General features: G+C 39.8%; 1 protein-coding gene across 1 annotated transcript in view; it reads right to left on the reverse strand.

Moving 5' to 3' along the window:
* The window catches only part of LOC117546406 (ephrin type-A receptor 6-like), a 97,857-nt gene that overhangs the window by 15,354 nt on the left and 63,273 nt on the right, over positions 1–19,230 (reverse strand). Inside the window, exons 7-12 of the mRNA XM_034216626.1 lie at positions 16,848–17,003; positions 15,750–16,100; positions 7,154–7,278; positions 6,670–6,832; positions 5,678–5,783; positions 3,873–3,943 (exon numbers count right to left, since the gene is read on the reverse strand). Of these exons, the coding sequence (XP_034072517.1) occupies positions 3,873–3,943; positions 5,678–5,783; positions 6,670–6,832; positions 7,154–7,278; positions 15,750–16,100; positions 16,848–17,003 (972 nt within the window). The remainder of the gene's footprint in view (positions 1–3,872; positions 3,944–5,677; positions 5,784–6,669; positions 6,833–7,153; positions 7,279–15,749; positions 16,101–16,847; positions 17,004–19,230) is intronic.

Consider the following 19,230-nt stretch of genomic DNA (forward strand, 5'->3'; position numbering starts at 1 on the left):
ACAATTTGTGACAAATCTCAGAGCACTGTGATACGCAGCATCCAATTTGCTCAGGTAATTGACAGGTGCATTCATATACAACAAATCACCATAGTCCAGCACAGGTAAAAAGGTCACAGTGACTAGCCTTTTCCTGGCCTCAAGCGAGAAACAGGACTTGTTTCTAAAAAAGAACCCTAGCCTAACCCTCAGTTTTTTAAGCAGGTTATTGACATGAAGTTTAAAAGAGAGACAATCATCAAGCCAGATACCAAGGTATTTGTAACAGGCAACAACTTCAAGTTTTGTTCCTTGCGTATTACAATATCTAAAACAGGCTCTGGTGTCTTTTTTGCTTTTGAAAAAAGCATTACCTTGGTTTTATCCACATTTAAAAGAAGCTTTAGTTCAGAGAGCTGAGTCTGAATAATGTTAAAAACAGCCTGTAATTTAACAACAGCCTCTTTAATGGAGGGACCTGCACAGTACATCACGGTATCATCCGCATACAAATGTAAAGTAGCTTCATCCACATTATCACCTACGCTGTTAATATATATGGAGAATAAAAGTGGTCCTAAAACAGAACCTTGTGGTACACCATTAGAAATGTTTAACCACTCAGAAGACAGTCCATCAAAATGAACACATTGGGACCTTTCAGAGGCTGGATATGCCAATACTGAGTAGCCTCTGCTTTAAAATGCGATGATCAACGGTGTCAAACGCTTTGGAAAGGTCAATAAACAGAGCTGCACAACTCTGCTTATTATCCAAAATACTAGTAATGTCATTTACCACTTTCATTGTCACAGTGATGGTGCTGTGTTTCTTTCTGAATCATGACTGATGTCTAGACAGGATATCATTTATACATAAAAACTCCTTTACTTGTTCACTCACAAGTCGTTCGAGCACCTTAGCCAGAACTGACAATTTGGAGATTGGCCTAAAGTTATTTAAAATAGTTGCCTCCCCTCCTTTTAGTAAAGGCAAGACATAAGCAGACTTCCATACTTTTGGAATTGTATTTGTGCTGAGGGAGAGGTTAAAAAGAGAAGTAAGAGGTGGAGCAATAAAATCTGCAGCTATCTTTAAAAAGAAAGGTTCTAAGTTCTACTGTGATGGAAACTTCTGAAGCAATGGAGACGAGACACAGAGAGACACAGAGAGAGCAGGAACTTTGATGGCAAACACTGATGGTTTATTTGGAGCTTCGAGGTGTCACAGCGGTTGCCAAAGCCAATTCTAAGCAAACTCATCCAACCATGCCTTTATGGACCTTGCTTTGTTCACTGGGACACAGTCATGCCGGAACAGAAAAGGGCCTTCCCCAAACTGTTTCCACAAAGTTTGAAGCATAGAATAGTCAACATTGACTTGGTAAAATGAAGCATTAAGATTAGCCGAGGCCAATCCTAGAAAAAAACACTTCCTTTATTATTATCCCTCCTCCACCAAACTTTACAGTCGGCGCAATGCAGTCAGGCAGGTAAGGTTCTCCTGGCATTCTCCAAACCCAGACTCGTCCATCAGACTGCCAGATAGAGAAGCGTGATTGGTCCCTCCACAGAACACGTTTCCACTGCTTCAGAGTCCAGTGGCGGCGTGCTTTACACCACTCCATCCGACGCTTGGCATTGTGCTTGGTGATGTAAGGCTTGCATGTAGCAGCTCGGCCATGGAAGCCCATGCCATGAAGCTCCCGGCGCACACTTTTGGTGCTGATATTAATGCAAGAGCTGGTTTGGAACTCTGCAGTTATTTAGTCAGTAGAGCTTTGGCGGCTTTCACGCACGAGCTAAGCACTTTACCTCAGCACTCAGCGACCCCGCTCTGTAACTTTACGTGGTCTGCCACTTGGAGGCTGAGTTGCTGTGGTTCCTAAACGTTTCCCCTTTGCAATAATACCACTAATTGCAAAGTGAAGAAGAGAGAAGAAAACTGCAACTGTTGCAACGTGCCATCACATTACAGTACCACGTTTGCATTCAGTTAGCTCTGTAGAACGACCCATTCTTTCACAAATGTTTGTAAAGGCAGACTGCATGGCTAGGTGCTTGATTTGATATATCTGGCGATGGGACTGAATGAAACACCTGAATTCAATGAGTGGTCCAATGCTTTTGTCCATACAGTATAGGTGTTGGGGAAATATTTTTCTAGGCCCCTAACTTTGACCCAGTTCATCAATTTATCAGTTTGTTTATCAGTTTATCAGGTTGTACTGCAGTACAAACAGTGAGGCATGCCCTTGCATGCAACCTTGGGCTGAAGTGCTCTCAGTGTTTTATCTCCCTATTCCTGCCTGTTGGCGTCAGCTGATAGAGGTGTTATAGTGCTCCTCCTGTTTTATCTTGTTATGCAGCATGTTGATTATTCTCTCAGAACTAGCAGAATACCGGGGTCTGGGGTAGAGCTCTTCAGAATTGGCTTTGGCAACCGCTGTGACACCTCGAAGCTCCAAATAAACCATCAGTGTTTGCCATCAAAGTTCCTGCTCTCTCTGTGTCTCTCTGAGTCTCGTCTCCATTGCTTCAGAAGTTTCCATCACAGTAGGTGCAGTAAAAATCTATCTATTTTTCATTCTTATATTTTGACACTGATTTTTTTGATTAGGTGTGGACATTTATTTATTTTCACAGCACACGGAGTGCTAATCCACTTAACCCTTGTATGGTGTTCGGGTCTGTGGGACCGGGTTTCATTATTTATCTAAAGAAAAAGTATATCAATTATTTTTTCACACTCAATGGCCTTGGCTCATTTTCTGTGAAGAACATATATCAGAACACATTTTCAATGACCACCCACTGTACACCCCCCCTACACATTTATATTACATACAGGGTGTTCGGGTCCACTGGACCCGGGGCTAACAAAAGTGTGAAAATTGTAGGTCCTGTGTACCTACATGTACACTTGGTCCTCCTCCTGTCTGGGCCTTGTGTGTGTGTGTGTGTGTGTGACTTTTGTGTTTCTGCCCCTGACATTCCCGCACAAGGTTGCAACATTGTTGATAAATTCAAGCACCGACACCTGTATGCTCTCACATTCTTGCATTATGTCTTGCGGGAACCAATTTTACATTTATTTTTCACATTCTTTCCTAGCTGCAAATTTTAGGCGAGACTATAGACTGTATATGCGAGACATAATAAATAAAGCTTTGCCAGTTTGGGTCCTTATCACAACTGATCAAGATGGCCAAAAGATTCTCTGCTCAGAGGGCCTTGCAAATGATTTTGGAAGAGAGACAACCATTTGATGATGATGTAGAGGAAGAGGAAGAGGTTTCAGAATGTGAAGATCACATTTCTGAGAATTCTGAGTCTGACAGTGACTTTGAAATAGAGGATGAGATTGAGCATCAGCTAGTTACAAAAAAGGACGAGCCACAGGACCAGCCGGTCAGCGGGCAAAAAAAACAAGTAGCACTTTAATTCATTAATGTGATCTAACAAATGTAAAAGGGCAAATATTAAGCATATATGCTGTTTATATTGCTTGTAATTGGGATGAAGTAAACATCTGTTGAGTATTTAACATAAAATTGAAGCCCAAAAAGGCAGCAGGTCCACCAGACCCAAGAACACTGGCTGAATAACAAAAATATGAACACCACACAAGGGTTAAGCAAACAGAGACAATTAACAGTGATAAAATAAAGTTATGGTTCAGCAATTTTGTATCTCATTTGGTATCATTATTAAATCGTTGAATATTATTAGATGCAAAAAAAAACAATAAATAAACATTATACAGTATATAGGCCATCGAAAAAATGATGTTGGTCCACCAATAATGAAACCCATACAAGCTATTGTAAAAACCACATATATAAGCAGACTTACACAATACAAACTATATTCATATCTTTGGATGTACAGTACCGTGTCCACTGCGGAAGCGAGTCCTCCTCTTCTCCTCTGACTTCATCCTGGCTTTAATGTACCCCTGACACCTGTAAAGAAGAACCACAGAGTTTGTGCCACGGAGTAATAATCACTTCATCCCCATATAAATACTCCTCTAGTCTAATGTTCATCCCAGTCTTTTTCATCACCTTCTTCTCCCTCTCAGAGGTCTCACCCTATAAATGATTTGAAATGATCAGCAAAAGACACTTAACTAACAGGTTTACTGCCCTCATGACAAAAGGTGGATAAGTGAACACTTTTTTTCCGCCAGCAGACATTGCTGCAACATCACCAATCATATGGTTTGCAAGACATCTCTGGCGGAATAAGTCATTCTTTAAGTAGTCATTTTTGTCCTTGCACTTATGTAATTATTTTTTATTTACTTCCATTTCCTTGCTTTTATCCCACTCACAGTCTTACAAATTCATGGCTTTCAAGGCTTAGTCTCCATAGAGAGAAAGAGTCTGGGACGAAGGTAGCTATGGAACATTTGCATCTTCCATGTAAAAAACATACCATGTCATCATCGGATCAAAATGTGCTGATACTTTAAAACATGTGCCTTAGGAAAGTTCATATGAAAATATTTGATATGCCTGTTTAGATTAAACACACCTTTATGATATTTACACTTAAATGAACATATGTGATAGAGAAAAGTAAGTTAAAGCAGGCATTGTTACTTTTCATTTACATCATGCAGGCTGGCTCTGTACTGTTTTGTGTGGCCAATTCTTGGCAGCTCATAAGGCTAAAACAATATACAAAATAACATTTACATCTCTGTAGTTTACTCAGGACAGGAACCGGTTTCTGACAGACAGATCTTATAAGCTGTGTTGTGGTATCATATATACAGTAATATTGCCTCCAATCTTTATAACTATCAGCAATGTTCACATTTTAAGGTATGGCAAGGACAGACTCCAGAAATAGCAGGAGTGTATATCCAAGTAATGTAACTTCCAAGAAATGCAACCCATTACAAAAGTACATCCATTGCATATGTTGAGATAAAGAACACACACAAATCTTCAGGATGGATGATTGCATTTGTGCCTCTTTTTCTCCCAACACTGACTGTCTATCTGCATGAAACCAAAGCCCGCTCAAACGTGATTAGTTAATGAAACTCAGATTATAAACGGAAGCCAAAGCACATTCCATCACCAATTTCTTGCTCCTTTGCACGGATTCTGCATTGATATGCAGAATCTGTTTATAGACATCATCCAGGAAACACCTGCATCTTTTTTTCTTTGTGAGATAGGTTCATATTATGATTTTTCAGCAAATTAAGTTTGCACATTGTGTTTTCAAATAACACTTAATCTTATACCATAATAAGGTATACATTCAGACAAATTGCATACAGATTCTGCGCCATTATTCATTGTTTATGAATAAGTATTTCCATTGGTAAAACCCTGTGAACCAGAGGCAGACTGAGAACAATGGTCTGAGCTAACCTGTGGAAGTTAATGGGATGCAGCAAACTGCTGGTACATGCATTACACGCTGAGTAATTAGGCAGAAAATTGGTTCAGCCATTTGGAAAATAAGAGTGTCTGGTCGGTGGCAAAAGGAGAGTCCATTAACAGCCTTCTGGTTGTAGCGTCTCTCTGGAGATGATGTGAAGCTGAAGTGTGTGTGTGTGTGTGTGTGTGTGTGTGTGTGTGTGTGTGTGTGTGTGTGTGTGTGTGTGTGTGTGTGTGTGTGTGTGTATATAGTGTTAGCAATGAGCCAGCCCCGAAGAGCAAGAAGGTTTTTTTTACCGTCCAGTGATGAGGAGGAAGAGTGTTAGGATGACCAACAGGGAGAAGCCTCCTACAGCCGCTGTGACCACCACCAGAACTTGACCCTGATCAGCGATATCAGGATCTGAGGAGAGTAATTACAAAACAAGACCAACACAGTCAGTACGTGTTAATACAACCAGCTGTCTGCAATAGTTTAAACCAGAGAGCTGTCACTACTTTGTGATACAAAGCTGCTGAAAATTACTAACCCAGTGGATGAAACATAATATTTTTGGTATTGTGTTGTTACATTTTTACATGAAGTCTGTTGGAATCAACAAATGTAATTAGTAATAGAAACTCCCATTTTACATTTAAGATGTACTTTTTTAACATTGTTGGCCTTCCCCAACTGCTCGTATAAAATGCAGCGACTGTAAAAAGGAAACCTTTGAAAAAGGTCTAAATCAGTGGCACTACAGTACTACTAATGGGTAGAATAAGGTGAGAGAGTAGATGGCACATTTGTAGAAGCAAGATCTAAGTATATAAATGAAATTACATCAGATGCACTGGCATATGGTGGTATGAGAGTGTAGGTGGACATTTACATATTCATAACCTAACGTGTGTATCTTGTAGGAGGATGTGCGTTCCTGCATATTTCAGGATTAGAATCAGCAGAGCGTAATATGTGCATCAAGAACTTACAGAGCTTATAAACATTGAAATAAATGGCTCATGCCTGAAGAAGCACTGATGAGTTCCACTGATCCATAACAGAAAATGACCATAAAATGTCTCTTGGGATTTTATAAGGTTGTTGATCATCACTGATGACTTCACATCCTTGGCTTTAACACTCTCCTGTGCATTGTTTTAAAAACGCAAAACAATACATCCATTACATTTTCAACACAAATCCTACTGACTGGACGGCTGAACGTCATTGCCGTTAGTCTGAAAACATAGCCAGTGTAAACACAAACAAAGACACAATTGCCTCATGCTCACTCCCGAAGTCATACCCTCAGCCGCAGTAGCAAACTCAAAGTTGGGGCTGTACGCTGTGTAGCCAACAGCAGTGCGAACGCGAACGTGGAAGACATAGACAGTGGAGGGTCTGAGGCCTCTCACCACCACACTAGGGTTTCTGGTCCGTGTCGATGAGTAGCTCAGCTGCTCTTGCTCCTAAAAAGATAAAAATGAGCAAGTTTAGGCTGGAGACACAAACAGCGATTCCATAAACCCATTATCAAAGCAACAAAGCACAATATTTTCATCCTTTTGAGCAGATAGTGAACAAAGTCCAGAAAGCAAGACATAATGGAGGCTCGGCATTTACGAACGGTTGCATGCTAACATGGACATTGTTATCTTTGTATGTAATCACTTGTGGTGCATTACAGTGCTTGAATAACTAATTCAAACCATTTAACATAAAGGAATGTGCACATAAAGGTATCAAAGAAACTGTCAAACTGTCTTTTAAAATATGATAAAACACTTTACCTTCTCAAAGTATTTGACTTCATAGTCCACTTTGTCTGAGGGAAGCTGTTCAACTTCTGACCAGGAGAGGGCGATGCTGTTTTCAGAGGCCCAGTCTTTCCTGACTACACCCACCAGAGCAGGACCTTAGGGTACATTCAGAGATAATAGGGATTTCAACTCTGAAAACAAGATAACGACTTATTTTGATTAGTGACTGAGTTATGTACTAAGAGTGGTGTGCCATAGAGTGGTACTCGTCACCTGTCGGAGAGGTCTGGGGGTATGAGGAAATGAGCGATTCCATACATTTATTGCTCAAGCCCCTGCAGTGAACTCTAAAGTGAATCTACTGACATCAGAGACACAACCACAACAGCACAGTTTCTAAAGTGTATCCAGCCATCAGAAAAAAAAATGTTGAACAAAAAGTTTCAAAGCTCCAAACTGAAAAAGAAAAACCCTGAAATATAAAACAACTTTTGAGAAATGTAAGAACCTTGTTGTAGTTTGGAAGATAAATGGTTTTAGTGTGTTTCAGGAGGGCCAAGAAAAACAACCATAACACTGTCCAGGTCCAGTTTGATGTATGGCCTGAGAGACACATGTTTGCTAACCCGACCACCAGACCTGCAGCTACGGTTTGTCATGTTTGTCATTGCTGCTGAATTTGAGGGAATAATTTGGACAGGCTGCTGAGGAGACACAAATTACACAACAGAGATTCAAATAATTACCATCAATTATTCATAAAGTTTCCAGTTGAACAGAATATGATTTGGAAAACTACTACATCCAGTCCTTTTGTTTTCGGTGTGCGGTTTGGAGATCATTGTTGAAATACAAATTAAACCCAGGTTTATGTCTTTAACTATCCACATGCACACATAACCAGTACTAGTATACACAGAAAGCCAGAGACAGAATGTGGCACTTCAGGGAGCTGACGTTTGGCTCCATCAAGCTGGATGTGTTGGGCTTCAGTTGGGACTTAAACATTTTGTCAAAAGGCCAAGATTTTCTCACAGCAGCTCAGCCTAGACTCGCCCCTACACAGTCTAACAAGTCAACCGTATCGACTTGTATTAAAACAAAATGAGGGCAGAGAGAAAAATGGTGCACACGTGAAGAGATATTTTGATGCTGACGATAGCAAATACAATACAGTCACATGCAGACTCCTGATTTGAGTCTGTTTAAACGTTTATGAACCTTAATGTTAGTGACACAGCACCACAAAACCTTATTATGACAACTCTTGATAACTGAATGAAGGTTTGTCATATCGAGTAATATCTTACACTTCTTACATGACTATCATTGGACTGCACTGCCTATTAAACATTTTGCCCTGTCATCCATGTTATTCCCGGTAACATGTGCCCTCTCTTTCCAGGTGGCAGCTGGTGTCTGAGCTGAACACAGCGCCTGGAGATGTTGAGGAAAACCTCTAGCCTCTGTTTGTACCTGCTGCAGTTATTAATGGCAAACAGCAGAAACACCAACAACACTATACACCATGTATTGACAGAGCACTGCAGTCAGTGCAAAAGTGCACAGGCGAGGCAAGGACAAATTCAAGGCAGTTGCTTTATGAATGTCATCCCTGGCATTCCTGAAGGATTCAGAGTCATCATGACCAGCACAGTATCTGCTCAGGCATTATTCCAAAGCTCACAATGTTAAACGACAGTTCCTAACAGCAATTTATCAAGGTGAAATATCTGACAGGCTAAAATCCATTCAGATTTTGCAGTGGATATATTTGATCATTTCCGTCTGATGGGAGCACTGTTATCCAAAACAAAACATTTTTAATTAAAAAGCTCCACTGACCATCAACAGGTTGATGACTAATTCGCTGATTATGATCATTATCAGTTTTTAATGAAGTGATATGACTTTTTCAGAAAATGTGTAAGACCAGAAGAGAGTTCTACAGTTGAAATCAGGGTGAAACTCATGTTTTGTTATTAAATAAATATTGTACAAAATAAAACAGTAATGCATGTGATTACTTATTTCAAGTTTTTACGTTTATTTATATGAAAATAATGGGTTCTTACATTTTTAAGCAACATTTCTTAATGTAGAAATAATGTTTTTTTTTATTCTGCACCAATCTAATATGCATAATCCACTTGGAATAACATTTCCGTGGGAATTACACTACCAGAGGGGGTTTCTGTCTGCAGCAGTTTAATATTATGTATCTATCAGCATGTGTGTGTGTGTGTGTGTCTCACTGTGCTTCAGGAGTAGAGTTTTCTGTGCGTGGATATATTTATATTTTCAATGTGAGAAAACTCTCTAAACATCCTCTGAACTCTTATGCAATAAACTGGGTTCATAAATCAATAAATCAAATCGACTGGTTAGAAATCTGCTGCTTTGTAGCTCAAAGAACACAATTAGGGTCATTACAGTCCAATCACCATCCACACATCAAAAGATAATTGAGAACCCAGTATCTCTGTAGTTGATGTATTGGCAGCATGAACAAATAGGTTAACCCTGAACTACAGATGCTAAAAAAAAAAAAGATGAGGGAAGGAACAAGAGAGGGAGTGAGAGAGAAAGAGAGTGAGATAGAGAGAAAGAGTGAACTAGGAGAGCTGTAAAGAATTCCCACAGGCTTGCATCTCTCCAGCATCTGAGCATATAAATAGACGTCAGCCTTATTCCCAGAGCAAAGGAGATGAAAACAAGAGAATCCACTGGGGGAAAGGGGAAAAGAGCAAATGTAAAAAGAGAGAACATCTCCTGAATCAGGACACCACCAAACTGTGGGAAATATTTACATGTGTATTAGGCATGTGAGAAATTTGCCTGACTATTGTTGTAATTGTCTTGTAAAATAAATACTAATGTTGACCACAACCAGAGCCAAGACCATTTCTGCTTGTACTGGAATTTGAAGTTAAATACAACAACAAATGGACAAATAAATAGTCAGTCATTTCCAGTATGGGATGGACTTGAGCACTTTGAATTGCCTTGTGTTGAAAAGTGCTATACAAATAAACTTGCCTTGCCTTGCCTTGAGGTCCATATGAAATGTAATAAACAACAGCTCATATGTACATATGTATGTTGTGTAAAATCATTTGTATTCATTTTTTTAACATTGTTCTTCAAAGCTGACCTATGCTAGAAGAGGGATTATAAAAATATGTGAGAAATTGTTGTCCTATATTTGAGAAATAAACCTTTTAATTTAAATATGCAATGACCCAGAGCACCAAGCCAAACTGAAGGTTTAAGAAAATTGCGAAGAGTCAACTATGAACTAAACCAACATTTTGATGCAACTGTAAACCTGTTATACATGTGCTAACACAAACTGTGGTAAAACAGCACCAAATGATCGACAGTATGCCAGATACTGTGCCCAATGTCCATGTTAAAAAAAAGGTCAACAGCATCTACTGACTTGTCTTTGATTGGAGGGTAATCTCTAAAATTCATGATGAACTTGGTGCGTGAGCAGCTAGTCCAATTAGATACCATAGGCAATATACTGTATGCACACTTATGAATGTAGTAATGTGACCTCTGTAGCAGCGTAGCACAAAGCAGTGGAGTCTGGATAAAACTGAAAGACAATGAGCACAACTCTGCAGGGATTTAATCATTCAAACCAGCAGCTGTTTAAATTAGATTATTTCAGCAAAGGATCAATACATCATTCAATCTCACATTTTGCAATTAATTTGAATCAATGAGATATGTAATACAATTAATTAATTTAGATTGTTTAGGGCTTCACAAATATAAAACCTAACCTGTACAACAAACATAAAACACACAGTCCAAACTTTCAGATTCTCAATAGGCACAATTTGAGCCTCTGCTAGGACGGGATCTTTTAGCTTACATAAGAATGACTTGTATCTATATTTGTGGTTATCTCTCTGCTCTTGTTGTAGGAGCACAGTTTTCCTTGGTACAATTAACACCTTACACAAATGTTCTCTCCTCACAGAATACTGCAGTGAACTTTGTGGGAGGAACTGTGGCGAGAAAGGCTCTGCTGAGCAATAACTACAGTGTATTTTGAGTGGAGAGCAGTTGGCTGTTCATAGACACACAGATCATCCTGCTCACTCCGCTCTGCGTTGCTGCCTTGAAAGGCGTTATGACAAGGGATGACCTTCATCATCCTCAACAAGCAGAACACCAGCACTTTGAAAAGTGAGGAGGAGAGTGTGCACAAAGAGCCATTCAAAGTTATCAAATGTGTCCTCAGAGAATCTATGACAAGCTAAACAATTCGGCAATAACACACTTCACTCTGTCCAAAGAGTGATTGTGCATGGGCATTATAACCTATCAAGGTTAGACAAGCACACAGGCAGAAGGGGAGAGCACATTATTAGTAAGCCTGATTAATACATTTAGCAGAATTAAAAGCATAATGAGTCATTAATATGCAATTTACAAACAGATAGCATGCCAACAGTAAACAAAGTCTCCCTCCTTCTTCCAACGAAAAATCCAGTTAATTGCTAATTCTGATTTTGATTGGTTATTATTCTATCGTTGACATAATATCACAATCAATTACATGAATCAACTTGCAGCATCTGCCCTAATTGTAAATGAGCCAGTCCAACCCGAGTCCATCCAAACACAAGCTAAGACAGGCACAGATTTACAACCAGCCTTTCTCTCTCAACTCAATGACTGTTTCACCTCATTTGAATGTAAAGTATGTTTTGGAGTGCTTGACAAGTGTTGTGCACTTAACAACAGACATATGGTGCTCTGAAGAATTGAATTACATTTTCCAACATTGGTCTGTTTTTAAATGGCATCTTCAAGAAGATTCCTTAATGTTTTCATCTATGTACAGCTGATTCCATATGCAAATTACTTATTCATTTATATTTTAGGAGTTGTTGAGAATATGGCACATGCATGACACTGATAGGTAGGTATATACACACACTCACACACACATGCATACTGCCTATATGGCTTATATATGGCACATATGAGTGGGAGAGAGGAAAAACAGGAGCGAACAGAGGGAAGCGCTGGCTGACAGTATGTAATGCTGTAGATGGTACATGGATAGCAGATGTCATATGTGCATGGATTTGATTACCTGCTTGTGTGCCTATCTGTGTGTGAATACACTGTGTCTACTGAGGAAAGGGGGTTTGACAAGTTAATCCATTCCAAAACATCCTAATGGAAACATCCCCACAGGCTGCTTTTCTCCTCTGCACAGATTATTTTGCATTCCAACTTCTTCCCTTCAATCCAGCATCCTTTTCCAGGGAGAAACTCAAACACATCTGACACCTGGTGTCCATGGTATGATGACAGCCTATCTGCAAAACAATTCTAAAAATCGCACTGACCGATAAGCTTTTGTTCTGTTTTTACCAGGGGACAATTTGCCAAAAACAATAACTGTTGAAATATTTAACTTATCTGAAATGAGAAGGAGCCTCATTCACATCCTTTCTCAGTTGGACATTATAATTGGAACCATTTCCCCCAACATACATGCACTTCACATGGCCTAAAGAACAGAGAGAAGCATAAACACAACTATGCTAAATCCTTACGGAGAACAAAAAATGCAGGTTGGTAGAGAATGAGAATATTTGGTAATGTTTTGCTTTTTTTTTTAAATCACAAAATGAACTTGGAACAATTATCAGATGGAATGTAATGTTGTACAGGCATACACGTCCCCTTCAGGACAATCAATTATTTAAATTAAAACATTTATTTTCTTACAGATCAGTGCAGATTAAGTACATACATCCTCAGCTGTACTTGGTGTTTTTTGATAATGAGCAAATGTTATGGTAAATATGATCATCAGCATGTAAGCATTGTCAAATCTTGGTAGTCTTGTTGTAATATCACACAGCACCAGACCAATGTCTTAGAGACTTTCCTCCTGCTATATTGTCTATTGTTAAACTCGAAAAGAAGAAAATATGATACACTGTTGTATGAAGGTATGCTCTGCACTTTCTTCCAGTCACCTCAGTTTCCTTAAGGTATTTTTTCTGGTGAGCTAAAATAAAAACCATTACAATATTACAGCTACAATAATGGCATCCTATTTTTGTATATATCTGAGCAACTGATGAGCGTCTGTCTTCTTTCTACCTTCTTGCTGGGCTTTCTGAAAGCAGATTAAATGCGCACATACATCAGAGTATAATTTATTATTTATCCACTCCCTTTCGTTCCTTCATTTCAACCTTCACCATCTATTATTCCATTAATATTCTTGCCCTTAAAAGATCAGGTCCAGGTTCCAGTAGTCTGTAGAACGTGCAAAAGCCACTCTCGCCAAATGGGGATACCTAAATGACGGGGACGTTGTGTGTGACTGCGGCATTGAACCACAAACCATGCAACATCTCCTGATATGCCCCCTGCTGGAGCAACCCTGCACAACATCGGACTTGGCAGAGTTTAATGAGAAGGGACAGAAATGTGTTCAGCTGTGGCTGAAGCTGAACCACATCTAACCAAGCCCTGTAACTGACTGCCTTGTGGACACGATAAGAAGAAGAAGTCTGTAGAACTCAGATGTCTTGATTTTTTCAATTCAAGCCTCAAACAGTGCTGCCTTGAGGACATCTATCTGTAGTAAATATCAGGTCAGCAAGATAATGCAAAAATATATCTAGGTTAAGGTCTTAAAAAGTACTATCTTATCTTATCTTAATGGCTCTGTCAGCTATTGAAGGATCTAAGACCCCATTTACACGGGAGCGCAAACGGACCGAATTCGTTATCAAAAAAGTCTTCCGTTCACACGCATTCGGCTCATGTAACGTGTCCGTTCACACGAGACCACTGGAAACGCTGTAGTACATATGCCGGGCCTGTAAGTGGCGCTGTACTTCCGCACGAGACCGCTCGTAAGCGCTGGAGACGCTGTAGTACATATGCCGGGCCTGTAAGTGGCGCTGTACTTCCGCACGAGACCGCTCGTAAGCGCTGGAGACGCTGTAGTACATATGCCGGGCCTGTAAGTGACGCTGTACTTCTGCCACAAAATACACCAAAAGCAGCGAAGAAGACCCCCGAGCATGGTTGCCATGGCTGCCCTTCTGTTTATGCCCCGCGGTGGATTTAGCAACATGTAGTTCATGTAATTCTCCATGTCCACTTGTTGCTGATGCTTGTGGTAGAGGAGCTGTAGATTTTGCACTAACATCTGTTGCATGGTCAGTAGCAGTAGCCAGTAGCTACTGACCATGCTACAGCAGTGAGCAGCAGAGGTGGGGCTTAATAGTTATCAGGAAATGATCATATAGGGCGTACACACTGAGCCGTTTGGCCCCCCAGAGCGTTCCGTTTGCAGATCTATCCACCTTGGGACCCGTTATCGTTTGCGGGGTCCGTTTCCGCGGTTCCGTTACGGCCTTGTGTGAACGAATGGGCTATACGCGAGAGAAAAGTAGCAGATACAACCCGTTTCGTTCTCGTGTAAACACCGCCTCACATGTGCTTTGTCTATTGACACATAAAGCTGGATGCTGAGACAGAGACTGTGGAATAAGAAACAGGTTGCTCAGAGAGAAAGGCAAACCTATTGGCAGAATATATTAATGTTTCTCTTATTTTAGCATAAATATGTCCATCTGGTCCAGCATTCATAGGCAATGAGTCCGGTATTATGTAACTACAGTACTCAATATGCATATGTAAAGCATATACATGTTATCATTTAGAATTCAGCCAGCATAAACAGCCACCATCCACCAAAATCATGGAATTTCATATTGGCAGCATAAATATCAGTGAGCAGAAGCATTTAGCCTAACATTGTCTCTCTAATCCAGTCCACAGATACTCAAAATAATGCCCCAAATGGTATGTGGTGGATGCAGGAGCAAAGCACTACAAGAAAGGCGATTAAAATGTGGTTTAAATTCAGTGTTTCTGTTGAAACCTTGTTAATCTCGATCTCTCTGTCTGTACACACAAACTGAAAAATTGACAGTTAGGTAGTTTTGACTCGGGCAAGATGAGCTTGTGAAGAACCCTGGTAGTTTTTGCAACCTGCTTTTTTAACATTTTGTTAACATTTGTATCGGTGTAGCCTGGCTCCCTGCCATCGCACTGGCTAAATGGTCCATCGGAAAAATTCCCACCATTCCAGACAACCATTTTGCCAGTGCCAGCAGGATTAAAATGATTAATGTATTGCAATGTTTTGTAGCTTATGTACTTTTTCAGCCCTGCAAAATGTTTTAAAATAGATTGATATTATATAATGAATTGCAGCAACTAAAATCTGTTGTAATTATTCATTTAAAAAAAAAAAATGTAAATAGGTTAATCCGAAAATAGTGTTCAAATGAGACTGTGGAGCCCAAGTTGAAAACTCTGAATTTTGTGTGTCATTTTTGATTAATAAATGACAACACAAAATATTTTTGAAGTTAATGTCTGTTGATCAAATAATCATTATCCGTTCATTTATTTGTTAATTAATTGTAAATCTAATCCAATTTGTGAATATCAATATGAATGAATCTGCTCGTCATAATTACCACAGCAGGATGTGAAGACAGTACATCAAACAGAATTGGAAAGATGCACTAAAGTGAAGAAGAGCTCTGTCACTCACCGGCTTGGTTTGTATTGACGGTAACATTCGCTAGCGAGCGTGGAGACACCCCGAGCCCAGAGACGCCATTCGCTGACTCCACATGGAAGGTGTAGTTGGCGTGTGTTGCAAAATCTAAAATTGCCACAGAGGTTCCAGTCAGACCAAGCGGCCGCGGGATGAACCGCAGGTCTGGCTCACATGGTTCACACTGGGCCACGCCACTGTCGCCATCTCTTTCCTCACAGCGCTGGCACAGGATGTTGTAAGTGATGTCCTTCCTGCCTCCTGTATCGCTAGGAGGCATCCACTGCAAGAAGAGAGCTGTGTCATTGATCAACGAGACCAGATTCCTGGGAGCCGACGGAGGCCCTGGAGAGAGAAAAAAGGAGTTTAGAGATCTTTTTTTCAGAAATACCCTTGAAGCAAAACAGCATAACACATATAGAGGCGTTTGGTTATCGTCTTACTGAATACAAGAGTGGACAAAACACATGATCAATGATCACATTGTGATATGTCCGACTTTACAGCCACTAGGAGTCTACCATTTATCATACAATGATGAAATTAGGAGAAAGAACTCCTATGATACGTATAAGTACTAAATATAACAGCAACTATATACCACTTGTTTGAACTCAAGGATAAAACTAGTGAACACATGATTACCAAAATCTGTCAATTAAAGGACAGCAAAGGTGCACAATTTTTTAGTATATGTGCTATCGAAATAACACAGCAAAGGTGCACAATTAAGTGTGTGTGTTTATGTATGAAGGTGTTTGGCTTTCAAGTTATAATGGAGTATTTGTGTTCCAATAGCCTATGTGTCAATTTCCTGGATGGTACACAGATCTGATTTTTTGCCAATTTTTAAAACTTCACAATGTCTATTTTGGCAAAGTGATCATCTGTACTGGAGTGTGTCTTTGAATATCTGTGTGTAGGCGTGAGAGTGGCAAGCTTTCAGAGCGTGAAGTGTTTCAGTCCACCATGTTTCTTGTCAATTATGGATGCTTCGGTCAGAATGTATTATTGCCATGAGTTACGTATATCATAATAAATGTTTTTTGCAAAGTTGAGACATGGATACAGATACAGAACGACTTTACTTACTCGTACAAGGCATGGCAGAGGAGTCTTTGATAGCTCTGTAGAAGCCTTTGTCGCAGTGGCAGATGGTGGCGGCCTGGTCATGGCTCGAGCTATGTTGTGGACAATCGGTGCATTTAGTGTTCCCAGCATATGCCTTGAAGAAGCCAGGTTTACAGGCTAGTAAAAAAGAGAGGGGGAAGAAGAAGCCAGTTATACAAGGTTAATGTTTCTCATGAGATTGCTTTTTCATCATCACACACACATTTAATTATATTTCAAGCTGCTTCTGATCTGTTCTCACCTGTGGTCTGACCTTATTTCTTGAGATACTATGGATCATTATAGCTCACAAAGCTTATTAGCAAATGTTGCTGTTCATTGTCCAGTCTAACAAATGGCACACACCTGTATTGCTCATTTTCTTCCAAAAACCCGTACAAAAAATGCCTAGTAGGCTTATCACTTGTGGAAAGTAACCAAAACGATACGTTACACATTAGTCTACTTGACAGGACAGGTGCTTCATTTCGTATGCGGCTTCTTCAAACGCAGAAAACTAGGACATTGTGGTTAAAGCCAGTGGTTTATAACGACCACCTGAAAGGCAATGGTCACTAACAATCAACTGCTAACGTAGCAAGGTGACAAGTGACAACACCCAAAACTCATTAAGTCCCGTCGTTACCTCACCTGGCTGGGAATATCAACACGAACTGGGTAAACCGAGTGTACGTGTACCGCTGGCACAATAAAGCTGCATCACGTTGCCGTTGTGTTTCCATGGAGAGCGGAGCCAACCGGCTAGGCAGAAGCACTACGGTGGGTGTTGCACACAGGTTGCGCATTGCTTGAAATTGCCAAGAGCTGCGTTCAAAGTTCAAATTGTTTAAACTTTGACCTCGTTTACAGCTGACCTTTCGATGCGCAACTAATCAAATGAAAGCAGCATAAAGCGTCGCGAGTAATAGCTATTTTCACCGCAAGGCTCTGCGCCCAAAGTGCACATCGCGTATCATGTGAATGCAGTTTAAGGGAAAACAATATTGATACAACTGCATGAGTTTGCAAATAACTGACAAAAATCTAGATCCAAAACTCAAAAATGAAAAAGCAAATACATTGCAATATGTGTTGATTAAGTGAAAGCATTACACGTCAGTGATCTTCGTTCTCTTTTTGGCAGAGAAAAGGTTCTGCTTTTGGAACCCTCTATGCATGCTGCGCCCTTCCTTCTAGACCAGTCTTCAGCTGGACCTGACCCGGACCCGATCCACTCAATTACAGGTAAGAGCTAGCCATGATTCCCTCCAAAATGTTGAGTTAACACTGCGATAACTGCGTTGTGAAACTACACATGAACAACGTTATACGTTTTATTTTAACCAATGGACTGTTTGCTTAAATTAACTTTACTCTATTAGCATAGTAAACTTGCTGGATGGTAACACGTTTCGCAGATCATATCTTGTTGGTGTTAATTTGAAGTTTGCTTATTAGCTAGATTTTGAATGCAGGACTTTTACTTGTAACAGAGTATTCCTACTCTCTGGTATTTCTACTTTTCCTAAAGTACAAGCTTTAAGTACTACTTCCACCTCTGCAGGACAGGCATGCACAAGTTTAACTTTAATAATGTAATGCTGGAACAAGATCGAGACTTAATATTTTGTCATATTCTAAAAATAAAAAGGTTTTACTCTTTAAAAAAACAAACATTTACAGGTTTTCTAAGGTAATTTGCTGAGCAGGTTTAGAAACCCCACTCCCAGATATCCTTGAAAACAGGCAGAAGTATCTTTGTATTGTTTGTAGGGAAGGTTAAAAAATAGCGAGGCAAAGCGTGCTTCCAAACTAAAACCTCTCTCCACTTAAATGGTCCATTCTACTTACTTAGGTATTCTCCATCTTCCTGTCCTTAACCCAGTTCACTCTCCTATCTCATTACTTCTAAAGTTATTTCTTGTTTGACATTTCCTTTCATTTGTTACCACCAATTCTCCTTTACTTATCCCTCCAATGTTTCAAACTGTTTTGCTATACTACATTCTCTTGTTTTTTTGTTGAATATGTTTCTTTCCCCCATGTCTTCTGCTGTCCTACCCTTCAGTCTTTAGCTAAGATCTATCTGAAGGTGGCACACTGTTGCAGATTGTCTCCTTCACAGACTCATCTCATCAGAAAAACAATAAAGCACTAATAGTAATATTATATGGACATTGGTATATAACGTATTCTACAGTGATTTAATGAGAATATTATGTTTGTGGATGGGGTGGAGTAATTTGAAAAAAGTATCAAGTAAATATGCCAGTTATTAGACAGACAATGTAATGATATAAAAGGCAACATTGGGAAATATAATCAATACTTTATTGTATGACAGCCGTAGGGAGCCACATTTATT

The sequence above is a fragment of the Gymnodraco acuticeps genome, unplaced genomic scaffold (genome assembly GCF_902827175.1).
Source record: "Gymnodraco acuticeps unplaced genomic scaffold, fGymAcu1.1, whole genome shotgun sequence".
Lineage (NCBI taxonomy): Eukaryota > Metazoa > Chordata > Actinopteri > Perciformes > Bathydraconidae > Gymnodraco > Gymnodraco acuticeps.